This window comes from Ambystoma mexicanum, chromosome 11 (genome assembly GCF_040938575.1).
Source record: "Ambystoma mexicanum isolate Mex_15411 chromosome 11, UKY_AmexF1_1, whole genome shotgun sequence".
NCBI lineage: Eukaryota > Metazoa > Chordata > Amphibia > Caudata > Ambystomatidae > Ambystoma > Ambystoma mexicanum.
In genome coordinates, this window is record NC_090934.1 from 872394242 (window position 1) to 872414399 (window position 20158).

Consider the following 20158-nt stretch of genomic DNA (forward strand, 5'->3'; position numbering starts at 1 on the left):
TCTTGCATCTGTCTCCTGCGGCAGTCACAGTCCCTCTCCCTCATTACATTACTCCTATGTCGCATTCATTTAAGTTCTCCTTTTACATCATGTTTGTCCTTGTCTGTAAGTGATTTCAATCCGGCACTTCACCTAAGTCAATGCCTAGCGTGGGATGCACAACTGAAACCCTTAATTATTTATTTGTGTCTATAAGTTCTTTTATTCTGAACGATGTGCCACTTATATCACACCCCTCTCTTTAAATCCCCCCGGTCACACTGAACCAGGAATCGGGCTGGTTTGCAAAGGTAAAATATTTATTTATGGATTTCACAATATATATCACACTATTTTTAATGGGTATACAATAATCACCAATGGGGTGATGTCACACTAAACAATCTCTTTAATCACAAGGAGCAATAATGGGAAAAATAATGCAGCACAGAAATAATACTTTTGTGTATGTTCAATCAAATGGCAATGTGGTTAATATTTCCCCTGCGCACTACTCAATCCCACCAATATGCAATATAAAGAGATGGAAGGAGAGGGAACAGGTTTCAGGAATGCAGAATTCAAGCAAATATATCAATCCCAATTTCCCCCCAGCAAACACCAGAGAAAAACAGAAATGATTGGCAAACTGTCAAAATGGTTTTAAAGTTGGCTGGGAATGAATGGGTAAAACACTAAAAATGGTTTAAATCACTGAAATTGTTGAAATTCTAATGGGAGCCGCTTTGTATGGGTTCAGAACAACACTAGCAATGATTAGAGAGTAATAAGCAATTAGAAAACTTAATTTTGAGGTTGGGTGCCATGAAAAGCTATTTCACACGTTATAGATTTTAGCCAAACGAAAAATTTGCGGAAAACCTTTCCATGTGTGGTAAGCGCGATTGCGGAAAAACTATAAGGAGTTGAGATGCGGTTTTGGGTTCTTTAGAAAGCTTAGGATGTTAGCTTCAAGTAGACACTTACATTTTAGCATGAATTATAAAATAGTTGTAGACGTTTTTGTGCAGGTAGTTTTTTCAGATAGATGCAAAATGTAAAACAAGGATGCGCTTTTAAATGTACAAACAAGGTTTCTTTACATTAGGGATGTACTATGAAGAAACAAACTACACGACAGCACAACCGCCAGACCAGGATGCCTCCGATCAGGTTTTTGCCTGCCGAGACGCTTGCCTTCTTCAGATGAACTATATCAGCGCAAAGATGATTTTAACAATATTATTACAAAAGGACTATAGGATAAGAGCGAGAGTTCAGGCAAGACAAGAAGGATGTCTAACAATACAGTTCTGGATATGAGAGAGATTTGATTTGGACAAGGATGACTATGGACAGTACATAGGCTAGTGACAATCCTATACTATGGATACTCACTACCAATGTTTTGAATGAAACCGTCAGGAATTCTGGTTGGGTCCGGGATACTTTCTGGGACAGACTGCTAGGCACACCAGACTGGTCTGGTTCAGCGATTAGCAAGGCATTCTGGACAACGCACGGCAGGACTGGACAGCAAGGTGCTCTGGTCTACACTGCACAGCACGACTGGACTGGATCTGCATGGCATGGCACCAGATTTGGATTGAATCTGCCCTTCTGGTTATGAAGATAATTCTTTGGCAGGCAAGCAGTTACAGCACAGCCTTGCTGCTCTTTGGTTTCCCCTTTAAGTTGAGGGATGGGTTCTGGAAGTTAGGCCCAGCTGAAAGTGGTTCAGCTATGCTCTGAGTCTTTCTGCTTGCAAAGTTCTGTAGTCTGGAACAAGGAGTATGGATGGATCTCCTTCAAAGTGCTTTGCCAAATTCAGGATGGTGGGTGGATCAGTGTGTTTTTCTAGGTCCTAAGCTGTCTCTATTTATGGGTTTGATAAAGGGGTGGGTATGCTGAAATATCCTAAGCGCACCCCCTAGGTAGTCTATTGGCTAAAGTCTGCCCTCTCCGTTGAATGAGGAGAAAACAGAGTGTCGTCATGATTTTGTACATATGTGCGCATGATATCTGGGCATAATCGTATCAAGTTTCATGCTTCTGACAAAAATACGATTGCTACAAAACCAGAATTTTCACTGCGCCTTCTCAGAGTTCTGGCTCCTCTTAAAATGTGCACAAAAGAATCACATTAACAATGCTATTAATTTTATAATGTTTACAAATTTGCACAGTCCTTTATTAGTCTTTTTCAAAAATATGCTTTCTGTGCTTTGTGAGTCCACAAATGGTCGCCTGTCCCCGCCTCCTTGGCTCTCTGGCAGGTCTGAAGCAATCTGCCCCCTTTCTTCTGGGAGAGGCCACTTTGACACTTTACAATCTGCATATCCTTTTAGCCAAGGAAGGTTCATTGTCTCTCCCAGGCGCAGCCCGCGTGCCCCTCCCCTCTTAATCAACACCTGAATGTGAGTTCCTGGTCCAGAGAGCAGAAGGGAGGTGCCTTGCCCAGTGGGGGAAGTTGCTTTGTAGTTTTGCTTGAATCAGGCTTACTTTAAAAGTCACTTTGTTAAATTTTTCTTTGTTGAAAATAAACTTGCAATTTTAAAACAGGCAACTAGAACTCTAATTCCAGTCTCTAAACCATGGAGAGTAAATAGTTGCAACCTATATTACTTTTAATAACGGGTCACTTAATTTATAGACATTTGATTTCAATTGCACAAGTCTAAGCTTCTGAGGCAACTAATGACAGCTGCCATACAGGCGGCCGCTGGTATTGCACCCATATTTTGACAGATTTTCACATTCAAGAACACTTTTTACTGTGGATATTTTCATGACATTGTATGTTCATATTGATTCCTTAAATGAAGTGACAGGTAACACCCAGAAAAGATATTGGATGTTTTGTGGTGTTTTGGTCCGGTATTTTGTATTTTCAGCAACCAAGAAAAGGGGATTTAAGAGCAATTTATGGGTTTTATTTCAATAAAACACTGCCTTTCCTGCAGTGTTCATTCTTACTTGGTGGGCAGCCCAGTAACATGTTTCAGCAGTGTGGTCTCCTTTCCACTACTGACAACAGGCAAAGTATATTTGGCAGCCATCTTTCTGTGTTTCAAAGCGCAATTTTCATAGGTTTGGCGCGCATAGGGCTTTTGCTGCCATTTGTGATGATTCTTTCACCATCAGCACACAGGGATGTCGCAGGGCAGAGCCTAGTGGGTTAAAACATCCCGCATGTCCCTCATCAGTCCCACTCCTTCAGTCATTCTCGTTAATCAGTCCTTCTTTGACACTGTCTTCTCCATAGACCTTCCTTCTTTGTAATGGTCTTCTTCTTCCTCGCTCCTTTTGTCTCAGTCCTCCTTTGCCACAGTACATCTGCAGCCCTGTCCGCCTTTGTCACAGTCCTACTATGTCATAGTCCTCCTCCTTTCTCACAGTCCTCCTTTCAGGGGCGGGGTTGCTTCAAACTAAAAAGGAGTACTTTAAAACTATATAAAATTACATTATTACACAGCACAGGGAGGGAATGGTGGGGTCGGGTAGGGAGGATGTCAGATGGGTTCGAAGAATGTTCCCATTTGGCAAGTATATGAAGTTTGAGCCAAACTTTGAAGGAATCCAAAGTTAGGCTTGCTTTATTTGTGATGGGAAGCAAATTTTATGTAACAGAATCGCATAGGGCAGCAGAGCAGAAGTGAGGAGGCGCAGGGAGTGCATGAGAAAGTGAGGTGGAGCGCAGTTGAGAAATGGAGGGGAACGAGTTGGGCAGTAGACTGAGGTACAGTAAGAAGCAAGGACCATTGCCAGCTTTGTAGACTTGGAAAAGGATGTGCATAGAGACTCAACCAAAATGGTGCCGATAGGTACTAGTGGGGGAGGATTGCATAGGTTGCAGTGAGTGCAGGTAGCAAAGTTGACGATTTTGTCAAAAGGAAGGTGTAGAGCGCAATGCCAAGGATTAGGCATGAGCAGTAGTTTAGTTTGCCTAGCATATTGGTGGGGATTCGAATTTTTGTAGAGTGATGAGTAAGAAATTACACATGTTCTGAATGTTTTAAGGTTAATACGAGCATCAGAGACAGAGGTATTTATAAATTGTTGCTGTCTAAGGTCACTATCGAAGACAACCCCAATGTTAAGAGACTTTGGCAAGGATGCAAACAGGTCAAACAGGATGGAGATGGGAGAGATGAGGGAAATAAGGCGTTGGGACCATTGACAAAGATGGCTTCCATTTTTAAAGAGTAAAGCATGAGGATGTGTGGAGCCTCTCAGTGATGGTTTGCAGTGAGACAGTTGGTAATCTGTTCCATTCTGAGATAGCCAGGGTGAAGGAGGGAAAGGAGAAAAGGAGGGAAAAGAGAAAAATATGTGAGTGTCATTAGCAAATACATTATAATGAAAGCCAACAGAAGTGTCATTCTTAGTCGTCATTCTTAGTCGAAGGTATAGAGGGTGGAGAGCAGAGGTCCAAGGACCGATCCCTGGAGGGTGCTGATGGGAGAGGAGTGGGGTTGGAGGTTTTCAACTTGCAGTACATTTAAAGGGCGACCAACAGGTAGAAAGCAATCCAGGCAAGGTCCCTTTTGCACAATATAAGGTCATGGAGAGAGGAGGAGTGGTCAACAGTGTTAAAAACAGCAGGGATGACCGAAAGGGAAAGTATAGCCGAGAGTCTGGGCAGGTGGGCATCAGAGGGAAAGTTGTAGACCTGCTTGACTGCAGTCTTGCTGTAGCGTTTACGACGGAAATCAGATTGAAGTGGATCTCCAAGACTTATTAAAGCCCAACCCCTTAAATATTTTTGAATAATGATTTAGGAGGGAAACCATATTAGATTGCCAGAGGTTTGGGTCCGCCGAGGATTTCTTTAGAAGGGGCAAGACAATTTGCGGATCTGAAGGAGGCAGCGAAGAAGGCAGCAGAGAGAGAGGTTAAAGAGCTTCAGCGATGAGAGCAGGTGACTGACTATTTGAGAAGCAAATGGGTCGATAGGAGAGCAAGATAAATCGGCACTGTGAAGGACTGGTGCAAATTCCGTAGGTGAGTTAGGATATAAGCAGTCAGACTAGAAGAGGTACAGGGGAGAGAGGTACAGGGGAGAGAGGTCCGAGAGGGGGAGAAGTCCGAGAGGGGGAGAGGTCCGAGAGGGGGAGAGATTTTAGCAGTGAGGGAAGAGGCAATGGATAATAGCTTGGGGGAGTGTGAGCAAAGCTTGGAGGGTACCCTAGTGATTTCAATGGGAAGAGATTATGTTTGTGAGATAGAAGAATCTGCTGAGGAGAGGGCAACACGGGAATTTGTGTATGCTAGAAGTAATGTGGGGGGCTGGGATTTACACTGGCACTGTTGGGGCATGAAGGTGTGAATGTGCGTGCAGGATAGTGATGGTCAAAGGGAGTCCTGAGTGTATAGTGAAAATCAAGAAAAGCATATCAATGGAAGAGGCATGACTAGGGGAGGGACAAATGAGAAGTTCTCACATCAAGGTGTAATGTGCAAGATAGTCCTGCCTAATATTCCTTATGACCATTGAACAGGAGAAAGGAGGCGCAAAGGGCGGAGGGAGCACAGCTGTAAAAGGAAAGGGGAGCAGTCATGAAGGCTTTATTAATAAGTAACCAAACTCCACTGCCCTCAACATGTTGGGGAGAGTGGGAGAAGGTAGCAGGGTCAAGGGGATGTATCCATACTTCTGTGATAGCAAGAAGTGAAAGTTCAGGGCTAGAAGAGTCATGCATTCCAGAGGCCTCGTGAAAGAGTGACGGGAAGCGGGGGAGAGGAGCAGGTGTTGCGTTGTAGTTGAGGGAGGGGGGAAAGAGGTGAGAAATTCTGGGAGAAGTGGAGCTTTGAGTCTGAGGAGTGAAGAGGGAGACTAGAGAGATGGGCAGAGTGAGTTGGAAGTTATACTGAGTTGTGGCTGAAGGCTACGATAGAAGGGGAGGAGAAGAAATAGTACAAGGAGGAAAGGAGCAAAGTCAAGGTGCACAATGGTGAGTAAAGGAAATATGCACGTAAAGAAAGTGTGCAGCCCAAGAGGAAGAGAGCAGATGGGTGAGCAGAATGGGAATGGGGGAAAGATTGGCTGAGAATGAGTAGGTATACGTTCTGAGTTTTTCTTGAATGGGCGATAGGCAATCAAAAGACGTCGGGCCTGAAACATCCCTGTTTTGGGCCCAACAACAGCAGTTCTGCGTTGGATAGTGTGGCCCGGGCCGAATGATCTCTATATGTGGAAGCAGGAATCAGGTGACCTGATGCGCTCTGACCCTAGGCCTTTTCTGGCCCTTAAAGGCACAACCCAGATAGTTTCCCTTTGCTGCTTTTTGGCTCTTAATAACATTGGAGGACACGTGTCGCATGACCATATGCAAGCTAATCGGAGCAGTCGAGAGAGGGAGAGCTTTGTTTTTAAGGAAGGAGCCTCTGGTGATGCTCAGGACCCCCTTGAATTTAGGATGTGGCATATGTCAGTCATCCCGTTAGTGAGAAGTGATTAAGGAGAGTGTCCAGAGGTGGAAGGATGGGAAGAAGGGAAGAGAGAGTTAGAGGGGCAGCAATGATGGGGGCGGAGCCTGGGGAAAGGAAAAACAAAAAACAGACAATGGCAATTATTGGACGTGTATAAACACCTACATCTCCCGGGATTCATTGAGACCTAGTTTGTCATTTTGAAAGCCAAAAATCCATATTCTTGCAATTTGGGATCATGATTAGCATCATGTTTGGAAGCTGTCAATAAAACCAAGTTCCTTGGGTCCTCCAGCATTGGGCGTTTCCGGGTTACCCAAAATCTCTCCCTCACTTCCCCAAGGGGATCCCTATTAATCGTAAAGGGAGATTCTCACAGGGTTCCAAAGCTCAATGTGTACACAGTTTTCTTCACTCAGGATAGCCTCAGTACCTACATAGAAGCATCTAAACATACAATATCAATAATTGTGGTTTGGTATTCTCCATATACTAATCAAATATGCAATTCGCAAGAGGGTGATATGACCAGCGATAGGACACTCCCTGGTCCCTAGACATAGGGCCCAGGCAGAGTTCCCTTCTAAAATGAAGAGGCTTCTAAGGAAGGAATCTTCAGCTACTCTGACCAGAGGACATGTCCTAAAGCCCCAGACCGCAGCATCACATACAGGTGCAGGCATAGACTTCCATTGGTAGACCTCAGGGGCCGGTAGAGGGAAATTCCTAACTAAACGTCTTCTTTTTTAACCTAGGAATCCCGCCAGCAAATTGGCCCTATTTACTCCCATTCTTTTCCACCTGTGGCCCTCACACTGAAAGCAGACGCAAGTGGATGCCCAGATAGTCCAAGTGTGATGCTACTTCTAAACTTCTCCCATTTACACATATACTCCTCATGGGGGATTTAGCTGGGCCCATCACTATTGCCTCTATTTTGCTCGTTAGTGATCCTCTTCTTATGAAAGCAGTAATTACAAAAGGTGCCCAGAGGTTTCTCCTGTCATTTCCATGAACATTAGTAGCACAGTGTCATCCCCAAATAGCAAGAGGGCAGTGTCTTGGTGTCTCAACCGGGCACATCCATTTGCTGGCCAACTATAAACCCCTCTAAATCCTTCCAGAACAGGCTACCTGGGAAGTAGGTGGCACTCCTCTCACACTCTTGCCACATTGCCATCATAATGTGCCTCTACTATCAAGAAACTTGAAAGGCGGGGCTAAGTGTCAGAGTCTGTTATTACCAGTGTTCTGCCTAACGTATAGTACAGACACTTGATTAAACTAATAAAAACAGATTTGTTTTTATTAGTGTAACACTGGTAATAACAGACTCTGATCCTGCCTTTCATGTTTACTGTAGTATTATTATTATTACTATGTTACTAGGAGTGAGAAGTGTTACAGCTCACACATACTTGCCGTTTTCCGTTTTGTATCATATCAGGCCTCGATTATCTCCACAAAGACTTCCCTCAGGCCTTCACTCCTCCGTGAGACCTGCTCACTATTCACGGAGTCGAAAGTTGTTTTCAGACGTAAGCCTCTTTCTCGCTCTTTTCCTTCCCCGGGGAGTGTTCTGGTGGTTGGGTTGCAAATAACGCCAGAGAAGCCTCAATGGAGAGTTGTAAGGAGGATGGATGCTGAAGGCATAAAATGTGATTTGATTTATGAGAATGTAGTCCTTCTCTGATACAGGAGCCCCATACGTGTATACAGATCTGTGTGTCATATTTCTGCATTTTGGAACTAGGGGCCTTGCAGGATTGGTGGATAAGTGGTTCTGTGTCCCAGTACAGCACAATAGTCTCATCTTTCAGCAAGTAAGTTATCAATTAGTACATGCCTTCCTACACATGCTCTCATATCTCATGCAAGCCTCTATTCCATTTCAGATTGGTGCAGTCCCAATGCTTGGCTCTGTAGTAAGTACATCTTTGGCCCTAAAGTAAAAGGATTGTTTGGGTTTACACTGTATTGTTGTGCATCATTTGAATCTAGGGTAATTGAGACTTAAAGCTATCCAGTAGCATTGGTGATGCCATGCTTGATGGTACAGAGATCAAAAGCTTGTTACGGGGCTTCATAGAAGACTGAGGCGTGTTGCCTCAGCTTTGGATTTAAAATGTTAGAAGAATTTAATCCAGCTGCAGTTTTGACAGCTCACCTTATTGTCATCACACGATGACCCAGGTTCAGCTCAAAGAGTACGGAAGCTGAAGTTCAATTTTTTTATGAGGCCAACACAGTTATGCCTATAACTATACAATGCAATGAACTGCAAGAGCCAAACGTATTGGCTTTCCCAATTATTTTTTCCCCAAACATTTTGTTCACGTTCGAACTGCTCGGCATGGACATTGTGAGATGTTTTGTCCTATTGTGTTGCATTTCAAATCTCCATTCTCCGACCATGATCATTTCTAGGTTGCACCGTCTGCACATATCAGAAACACTGCGTTTCTTGCGTTGCATTGGAGAGAGGCCTACATCACAGACCTGTTTTTACATTTGAAGGTTACATTTGTAACGGACTGAAACACTCGAATGCTTTGCCTTATATTTTGAATTGCACCCTTCATGCTGCTCTTCCAGAATACTGCAAAGAAAATACTGCAAAGAAAATAGGGAATTGCATACCAAATACGCACATGTTTAGGCAGGCACACTGGAGCTCTCTAGATTATGTTGTTGACCTTATTTGATGTGTTTAAGGCTGTCCATGAGCCTGAAATTGCACTTGCAAGTTAGCTGAGAAGAAAGGATGCAGGCATTAAATAGCTTATCCAGAGTGAAATAGTGCTCTTCACCCTTGAATTTCGATCAAATGAGATTAGATCAAATGTTTTAGGTCAAATAGACCCTCACCAAATTTCCAGCCCTTCAAAATATTTTACTTTATGCTGAAGCAACCAGCATTCTTTTTCAAATACCTGTCATAGATTCACTTTCATGTAAGAGAATAGAATCAAATAATTTCAAATATGTTCCCCAGAAGCAAGCAGTACATCATTTCGGCCTCCAGGAGGGAGTGCCTTTTTGATCAGGTGAAGGATGAAGGATTCCGTGCTCATTTTGCTTCTGCCCGTCATTCTCCCATTGTCTTTGACACTCTTCCATTGCCATTATTGCATAGATCAGTGTTTCACTTGCAATTCTTCTGATTAGCAAACTAAGGGGAAATCCCAAGAGATTTCACTTAGTTTGTTACTAAATTCTCCAGCAAAAGCTTTTTATAACTGGATATACAAGCAAGCCACTAAATTACTTTTTTCCTCTCACCCTTGAATACATCTACATTGTAATTTTATGAGCGAATAAAGTTCTACATATTAGATTTTATTTTCTTAGTAGTAAAGCAAATTTACATCTGAAAAGTGAGCTTAGAAAATAATTTTCTATGCATTTAAATTTTTCCCAAAATGCATTTAATTACAAAAAAAAGGAACAACCCCGGGTGTGCATGGAATCTTTTGGGGGCGAACAGATTTTCACTGGCGGGTGTTTTAATGAGACGTGCTTTTAGGTCAAGTGAAGGGTCTCGATTCAAGGCTCCAAACACCTGGACTTGCAGAAGGCTGGGTGCTACAGCATTTCCTCAGTTGAAACGTACCCAATATACGCCTCTGTTCCTTGCGCTCAGCCTCTGCATATTTGCTGCAAGTTCTGCTCTTTTGTAACACCCGAGCAGGGGCGCACTCTTTCTTGTTCTTGGACCCTACAATATGGTATTCTTTGCCCACATATTTGCGGGAGATTCCAGATGACGTGTGTTTCTGGAAAGCTCTGAAGACTTGTTTTGAGGAGGGTTTGTGATCTGATAGGTTCTTTTTTGATTTTGGCGACCAGATGCCTTTTTGACCTTGGTGGTGCTCAATACATCTATTTACATTACATTACATGAGCAAGTGGCAATTGAGGGCCTCTTTTGGAATGTGAATGTGGCCACTGTGGGCATGACACTCAATGTTGGTACTGGAGTTGGTTTCTCACAAGAAGCAGTGCCAGCCGGTGACCGCCTCTTTCAGAATATGGCTGCATCTCAAACGATGTGGACAGCAGTGGGACAGTCGAGGTATGCTAAATAGCATGCCAGCTCATCCCGCAGGGAATGGGGCAGCATTAGACACTTGAGAGAACGTGTGACCAACAGTAGAGTGCATTTTGAGTGCAATGTGTTATTGAAGAGATCATCTTGCAGGATTTGGGGCAGCAGTTTAATACATCTTATTTGACATGGGTTGCAAGTGAAGTATCTCAGTAGACTTATTAGTCGGTCTTGTTTATTGCTTAGGAACCTCAGCTCGGCAAGTGACAAGACCCGTCAGAAGATGCGAGAGAGTGCTGGCCTGGTGGATGCTATGGTTTGCTACGGCAACCGTGCCCTGGAGGTTGGCAAAGCCGAAGACAAGGTGAGGCTAGTCGTTTTTCTTTATTTTAGCTTTTAGCAACTGTGTCTAGAAGAGCACAATTGAATATGCATAACTTTCATTTTCAATACAGGACAGTGGTCTCTCGTGTATTTAAAGTATTACTTGTACCATTATCTCCCATATTGGACCTGCCTCTCAAAACCAAGTCCTTCCCGAAATCCCGGTTCAGTGCCACAAGTGTCACCTGTAGGAACATGAAAGCACCTTTGGGTAAACGCAACCAAAAATACATTCACGTCAGGTCCTACACTGGGAGAATGGTTGGTTGAAACACAAGGCAACACCATTTGAGGTGTGGAGAAGGGGGTCTAATAACGTTTGACTCGCTAGGTGGGTGTGGATGACATTTTCCAGAAAAGAAGTCTGTCCTAGGCCGTTACAAACTAGAAATATTAGAGAAAATTCGTTAAAAGGTGGGAAAGTTATTCAGAAAACAAAAAAACTCTTGCCTTGTGCCATCCAATTTCCCATAGGGTTAAAGTGCTTCGATTGAACACCTGTGTGCTAAAACTGCTGGACAGATCTGGACCAGCTAAGAAACAACTTGGGCACAAAGCATCACAGATGTGCCTTTTGCTGGTTGGGGTAAATACATCGTGTAGTTTTTAAAATACTTGTTGGAGAAATGGGTGCCCTCTGCTCCCCAAAACACGTCTAAATATCTCTCATGGTGCTTTGTGCCTGAGAGGCATGTCAGAAATGAAAATCCAACATTATTTTCTTTGATGTTAGCGAATAACAAGGGAAGACGAAAATGAAAGTGATCAAAATTATATTTTGATGAGCAAACTTTTTATGATGAACAAATGGGGGGTTGTCAGAGAGCTAGCTGCGCCACACAAACGAGAAATTAATCCTAATTAAGATCAGAGCAGCAATTGCAAGGTGTGTAACACACAACCTGATGCTACAATACTCACAGCATAAACATACAAATCCTGTATTGCAAAAGCTAATTGTTATGCGATCAACATAAAATCTGTCAAATATTTCGCACTTTAGATGTGAATTGGTTAGTAAGTGCATGTTTTAATAAGTAGTAAAACCAAAAAAACTATCAAGTGACATTTTGGCCCCGATTCACAGAACCATTTTATAATTGTGCAATCCCATTGAAAAATGCTCTGTGTAAACATAGGTGCTGACTAGGTGGGCACTAGTTTTGCCCGAAGGGCTTTGTTACGGCTGACTGTTTTCCAAACGTTTCAGTACAATTTTAACAACTGTCCTCCTATAGGTGCTGGAGCAGGTGACCCGGGGGCAAAAGATAAAAGAAGAGGAGGGACAAAACAAAAGAAATTTAGAATCCGCCATTGACGGTCAACAAATCATAATAAAAATATAAGGAGCCTTAATGAGTACGAGTGAGTGGCAAAATAAAGGTGAATTACCTTGCAAACATCCTATTGGATTGTAGGATCATTAATGGACCAAATAGAGGAATATCAGGGTCTGTATTCCCATAAAAAGTTTGCAATCTTGTCACTGAAAAGGTCTAGAAAGGAAATATACCAAAGACTGTAACTCACTCCTTTAGGCTCGTTCTAGTTATAGAAATCAAGTACTGTGTGGTCGCTAACCTGTATCGAGGTCCTGGTATGTGGACGATTGAATAAATGATTGGGTAATTCCAAGGTTCATGCCTCGCGTTTTGGAGTAATCAATGGCCGATATGTTTCTCAGTCATCATGTCCTTTAATACAATTAATCGGGGCTGAGTTTGAGCACCATGTTGTGTCTATTGGATTAACCTCTAATATAACGGATTTCATACTAGGTAAAAGAGTGCTTACCATCAAGTATAATGCTGTTTGCATATGACATCAAGCGCAACATTCCGTGTATATAGCCCATGTCATTTAGTTATTGCTGGTTAGAAAGTGCAGTTATGGTGTGCCTATGGATAAGATAAAGTGGGCACACTTTAGAACCAGGTATCCCTTGATTTGAATTCCCATAAAAAAGCCAACCATACTGAGTGGTACCCTTACCATGATTTCAATGCAGTGGGCTTGCAATGTTTACCGCAGGGCTGCGCGTGTGTAACAGGCGCCATTTTGCGCCATCGAAATATAGGAGTGCTTCATGACGTCAAAGTGTGTGATGTTTACATTCTGTCTTTAGTGCTGCTGCCTTCTTAAAACAATTTCTTATATTGTATTGTGAGAGTGACACTCCCTTGTGTTTGCGATACAATGGAAAGAAAAGGAACACATGTTTGCTGGAATGTTTTTTTTTCTATATATTTTTACTTGTATGCACTTCCACAACAAAGCAATTGATAATATGGAATTTTAATCATACAAATCATATATATGTGTGTTTCAATTGTGGTCTATTGTGAAAGCCACTGCCTAACGTCATTCAGCACCTATTGCACGTCATTCAAAGCCTATTTTACATTCTTGCTCCGCGCTCCTCCATTTTATCTCACCAACAATTTGTATCTAAATGCAACTAGAATGGAACAATCCTCAACAGGTTTCTTTTAAACCCATGTAACCTTAACAAGATCAAGATAATTAGTGTCCATTAAGGTCAAAGTAACATTAACACATACACATAAATTATTATAGAACGCCACTTATTGGTATGCATTAAGAGTGCATTATCAAGAACAGCTAACATTTCTTTAGCGATGGTTTGATATAAAGTCCATCATTTCTTCATGTTGCCCACACTGCTTGGGAGCATAACAAAACTAGTTAACTATTTTCATAAGAAAACAAGTTAACAATCCGTGTTTAGACCCAATGTTTTGGACCTCATTTCGCAAGTACATCTTGCTCCTCAGTGATTTTTCTCTTGTAATGCCTTCAATTAGTTCTCGTCCTACTTTTGGTTCTTGCTTTTGTTTTGTGCAGTGAGTAAAATTAAATCATTGTAAGCTCTGTTTGAATCCGTTTGTAACTTTAATTTCCATTTCTGCAATTGTTGTTTCACTACAATTGCATCGCGCCCTGATTATTTCGCCAACTAGCATGTTTTGGATGACATGTTCAACATGACAACTAGTCGCGAAAAGAGAAGTTATCATCATTTTGTTTTTTGGAAATTCTGGGTGTGTATCTAACCCTCTTTAAAGATTGAGAGATCTCAAAAAGACATCTGACAGGTTGACATGATCAACCATTTCTAGTACAGAAATGGAGTTGTTCAACTGTTCTTTGTACTTGTTAAAGTCCTCTGGAGTCCCATCCCAGATGAGCAAAATATTGTCAATGGAACAATGCCACTAATGTACATGTTTAACAAATTAATATTGTCCTGAGCATATGTTAGCTCCAATTGAGCCATGAACAGATTAGTGACCGTGCATATGATGCCCCCATAGCCACCCCTTTTGTCTGTTGGTAGTATTCATTGTTAAAAACAAAAACATTGTTCTTCATACTAAACATTAGCAGTTCCTTTAGGAATACATAATTTAAATATGTGGTTGGCATTGATGCCACATGAAATTCAATCAATTGCAAAGCCAGGGTATGGTCAATAGATGTATATAAGACTTTGACATTGAAGGTTGCCAAATGATAGCTGTCTTGCCATGTAACCTTAGTCAGTAGTTCTATAATGTTTATCGAATCATGTGTATAAGATATGAGACTTGCTTGAATACCAAAGATTGCAAATATTGGTCAATGTATCTTGCTGCTCTTTCAGTCATGAAACCATTGCCGCTGACAATTGGTCTCACTTCTGGAAGGTCCACAAACAGTTTATAAATTGTTGGAAGGAAATGTATTGTTGAAATTGTAGGCATTGATTGTGATAGATATGACCTATCCTCGGCTAAAAGAATAATATTGCAGCGCCCTTTAAAATTAATCTGTACATTAGTTCAAAATATGTCATAGGGTTGATCTTGAGTTTAACATAGCAATCAGGCATGCAAAGATAAGTCCCATGTCCATGTAGTCCTTCCTGTCTAACATAACAATATTGCTGCCTTTGTCCGCCTCCTTAATCATAATGTATTGATCATTAGCCAAATTATCCAAAGCCAACCTTTCTTGCACTGTTAAATACATCCATGATAACTGTTTTGGGCCTCGATCCATATGTTTTTTTTTAAATCAAACGCCACAACTTTATGAAAGGTCTCATTATTACTGTCTCGTTTTGTGACGGCGTAAATTTAGATTTTTCTGTTAGGGAGACTCAAATATGGTGTCTGAAACAATTTGGAAGTCCTCAATAATTTGTGAACATGAGATGAGTGCCATTATCTAACAATAGTAAAAGTTTAGTGTCCTCAATATCTTTAATAGTAAAATAACTTGGAGCAATTATTTCTGATTCATTTTGGGGTTTAGATATTTTGTTGTGAAAGAATTTATTAAGTTTCGATTTTCTAATGAATTTGAATAAGTCTGCTTGTTTGAATAGAGTCCATATTTTTTGTAGGAGCAAACGAGAGACCCTTGTTCAATAGCTGAATCTCTGCAGATTACAGTGTTCTGTGTGATAGATTAGTGTTCAAATTTACCTCAGAAGTGTGTTTTTTATAATGTAATGGTATCCTTAGTCGTCTTGGACGCATTCCTTCTCCTTCTCTCTCTCTCCCTCTTCCTCCGCTCCCTCCCACTATTTAATCTGAATTTATTCTGGTATCTGTGTGTATTGGATCTGCAAACCTTACATGTTTGAGCGTATTTTGCCGATTTCCTCTCTTGAACCTCTTGATCTGATCTAAAAACAATTCATATTGTTGGTCAGGCATCCTTCTGCACTGGTTCCAGCCCAGTGTTCATCATTGTAGCTGCACGTTCTGCCTCGTTGTCAGTATTTGAACTTGTAGGTGATCGTATTGATTGGGTATTATCATTGTATTTTGATTGAAACGTGTATACACTGTCATCTAGATAATCCCACTCATCTCTAAAAAGAATTCTTGTTTTTCTAAATTTAACTTCATCTTGGTTTTTTAGTAAAATCTCATTGAGTCTTGTAGTTCTTATTTTAAGTTGTTTCCATGATTTATATTTTCAAAATGTATATCTGTGCCTCCGTTCCTTTATGCTCCCGATCGACATGTGTGATTCATAGTTCAGTCATCTTTTTATATTTAGCAATGAGATTTTCCTCCCATTGATTTGTAAGATTGGAGTCCTCTGCATTGTTTAATGTTGGCACTCACTCATACTCATTAAAACTTCTTATATTTATTTTTATTGTGCTCTGTTGACTATCAATGGTTGATTCTAAATTTCTTGTGTGTTGTCCTTTATCTTCTTTTAGCTTTTTTTCTCCCGGGCACCTACTCCATCACCTATATAAGGACAGTTGTTAAAATTGTACTGAAACATTTGAAAGACAGTCTGCCTTCACAAAGCTCTTTGGGCGAAAGAAGAGGCCACTTAGTCAACACCCACCTAGGTTTACATAAAATGTTGTCACTTGATACTTCATGCTATTGTTGTTTTACTACTTGTTAAAACATGCACTTACTGACCAATTCACATCAAAAACTGAAAGTATGAGGAATTGGACAGATTTTGTGTTAATCTCATAATAAATTAGCTTTTCGGAGCACTTGCAATATGGGTGATTTTATGTTCATGCTCTAGGTACATTTATATCCAGCTACCTCCAGGTAGGGGGAAGAGGTCCATGTGCATTTGGGAAGTTTGGGGTGGGCTGGGGAAGCCGGCATGGGGTAATATTTTTACCTTGTAGGGAGAACTTTCAAGAATTGTGGTGGATTATGGATTTTCTTTTAAGTAATTTGTGCCACATGTACAATGACCAATCCTCGTGGCCATTCCATCTGTGTTTCTAAATACGTGGGTCATCATGAACAGTGAGCATGGCCTAGGCTGCAGCTACTAGGTCACTGGCGAAGCCCAAAATGCAGTGGACCCTGAGACAGCTGGCCGTGGTCTTGGTTTATGGCTGTTGGGATCTGGTTATGTACTAGGGAGGGATGTGTGGGCTTCAGCTGGTAGGCCCGAGCCACTGGCCATGACCTTCCCTCTTTTAAAATAATTGGAACAGCCATGGCAGAAGAAATAAGATTATAACCGAACACTTTAAATTCTCTGAATAAACATTATTTATGATGAGTTAATGTGATTTGATTTATCGCAACAAAACCCCTGTAAATCAGGGGATGGTGAAGTGATGAGCATCTTGAATCGTCATCCTCCTCCTCTCATTGCAAAGCCCATGAGTACTTCCATGATATCACAGAAGGAATTCAAAATTGCATACAAAATGACATCATGGGGGACATCTACAGGGTGATGCAGAGTGAAGATGCTCATCACTTCCAACAGCTGCTCATCACTTCCTATGCCTGCTCAGCCCTTCCCACGCCTGCTGAATTTGAAGGGGTTTGTTGCGAGGTGCCAGGTATGGATTTGTAATACTGGATGCCAGGATCATTTCACCCAATATCACTACTGAACATGAATCAAAAAATCCGATTCAAGATCTCGTCTAACAGACTGATTATTTTTTGGGAGAGACGTATCTCTGTAACTTGCTCAATTATGCCGATCATAGAACATAAAATTGTACATAATTGTTTTTCGCTTCTCTCACTGTTGATGCAGAAAAGACATTTGGCAGTATAGAGTGGGAACAGTTGTGGCAGGTAATTTTGAATTTCTATTTCTGCCCTTGGTTTATTGGGAACCTGACGACCATATCAAAGTCACCAACCATAGGAGTTAATATTTACTGTTTATTGTACCACTTGATGATTCAGTTAGATGCACAGATTTTATGAAGAGATTTTCCTATGGAGCCTTTTCCAACAATGTTCACTTGCATTTGGACGATGGCGTTTTACCAACATGGAGCTTGGAGTACTCCACTGTGTATTTAAATAGTTTGTTAACGATCCAAGTTACAAAACCAGTCCAGGAGTGGCTGAAATTTGAACTTGGACGCATTTATTTTCGGTACCTGCAAATTCCAGAAGCAGTAAGGCAAAGTAATTGTTTTGATTTAGATTATGGAAAATTGGCACGAATTATTGAAAAACGAAGTTCAAGTGTGGCCTAAAATCAAATTGAACCTTTTGGGATGAATATAGTCCACGGGTCTGCAACCTATGGCACACCAGATATTTTGGACTACAACTACCATCGGACCCAGACAGCAGAGAGAATGATGAGGGATCATGGGAGTGCTAGTCAAAAACCTCTGGAGAGGTACAGGTTGCAGACCCATGATATAGTCGATCAAAATGAGTCAAATCGTTTTAATTTTTTAGAATGTGCCTAGTTAAATCCCAAATGAATTAAAATATCTAGACACATTTCCTGTACGTGGGAACAAATGCTAATATCTCCCGGAACAAGGTTGTCAATGACCCTGCCCCTTTTAACTTAACCGTATTTTCCTTTCTGGTGGCTGTGATGACGAGAGTGAGGATACTTGTACATGATGAAAAGGGCATTGGCCAGGTTTCAGGTGGCCGACTGCAAGAGACCCACAGTCCCCCAAATAGGAGTTTTTGCACATGCTTCTTAATTTTTCTAATTCTCTTTCCTCTACACCACAAAGGCTGGTCCTGTTCTGTATCCCTTATTTGGTTGTAAATTCTTTGCACGAAAGGCTTGAGTAGCTGAAAGAGTTACTATATGCATTTATATTTGGAGATGATTTGCTCACATGAATACAGGTCATGGTACAAAGCACACCACATGTTATTAGCCAGTCATCTTAAAGAAGGTACTAATGTGCCACATTAGTACCCTCTACCATAATATCTTTATACCATTTGGGTTTGAATACATTAAGATGACTGGCTAATAACATGTGGTGGCATTTGCATTTTTAAAACATTTAAAAGGGCACAGATTTGACCCGGTGCCATACAGAGAATATAAACTGCTTTTCATTTCAGGGAACATGTCTTGAAGAAAGGTATTCTGTACCTGACCTCATAGTCCCAGCAGGGATGGTATCCTCCACTTCTGAGGAAGCTTTTAGTGAAGCCATAAATAGGCACACTAGACTCAGGAGACTCGTGTTGAATCCTTCCAACTGGAATACCACTAGGAGCATAGAGGGGGACTGGCACAGCCTGAGATTAGGGGACAGACTGGTTTTGGGTTTGAGCCATTTCATTAACGAAAAAAGGTATGGCAGAACGTGTCCATTTGAGCAATCCTGGGAGTAGGGATATCATTACTGCAGTGTTTTATCATGTGGCAAAAGCTCTAGTGTGAATAGTACCTGTGTAAATAGCTGGATTTAGTCTCTGATGAACACACTCTTCTGGTCTAAAGAATCTCTGCGATTCAGCCCCACTGTGGGATAACCCAAACATCCCTGTAGTATTTTTTTTGTTTGTTTTAAAACAACTTGGTAAAGGTAGACGATGTTGTAGAAAAAGGCAAGAAAGCTGGGCGAGAAAGCTTCCAGTAAACGTTTTGCCATTGAAGGGAAAGCCTTTTTATTGAAATTAAATGCCAAGGTGAATGTTTGGAGCTTTACATGCATAGGGTAAAGCAAAGTGTTTGGAATTCAATGCAGGCCAGTCTAGCCATGTTATGACACTTATATTTCTTTTACCCTTGATGCACTGTGTATCAAGGGTAAAGCCAACAGGAATAGTGTTATTACGTGGCTAGACTGGCCTACATTAGTGGTACCAGTCTCCATATACTTTCTTACTGTGGCATGGCACATTTTTACTTGACGTCAAGGGTAATGTAAACAAAAGTGTTATCATGTGGCTAGCCTGGCCTTTGGTATTAGTGTTCATTTATTTTCTTAGTGTGGCATGGCATTTGTTACTTTTTACTTGCCATCAAGAGTAAAGCAACCCTGAGTGTTATTGTTATTACGCGGCTAGGCTGGCTTATCTTGGTGGTTCCAGACTGGCCATACATTCTTTGTGTGTCATGGCATTTTTGTACTTTACATGAACTGTACACTGGCCTATGTTGGTATAGCCAGTCTGGATATGCTTTCTTTCAGTGGCATGGAACAGTCCTTTTATGGTAAAACTGGCACATATTGCTGCCAACCTCATGAACATGTATGGACACAGCCAGCATGATAATGTTTTATATATTGGTATATATTGTGGGCAAAGGCATCATGAAAACGCATTGGATAATGGTCCTGGGCACTGTTGGTAATTTGCATCTATTGATGGGTTCTCATGTGCTATCATACAAAACAGATTGGGAATTCCAATTTTTCACGTGCTGTAAAATGCACCATTTTAACGCATATTTAAAAATAATTATCAGGCAGGTGGGATGAGAATCTTGCCGAACCCATTCCCCCACCCCCTCGTTTAGTTTGGGCTCACTCTCGTAGTTTGGACGCTCGCACACATTAGGAGCAGA

The 20158-nt window shown here is 41.4% G+C and overlaps 1 protein-coding gene across 1 annotated transcript in view; it reads left to right on the forward strand.

Annotated features, from left to right (window-relative positions):
- The window catches only part of PKP3 (plakophilin 3), a 277327-nt gene that overhangs the window by 188793 nt on the left and 68376 nt on the right, over positions 1 to 20158 (forward strand). Inside the window, exon 8 of the mRNA XM_069623925.1 lies at positions 10706 to 10823. Coding sequence (XP_069480026.1) covers positions 10706 to 10823 — 118 coding nt within the window. The remainder of the gene's footprint in view (positions 1 to 10705; positions 10824 to 20158) is intronic.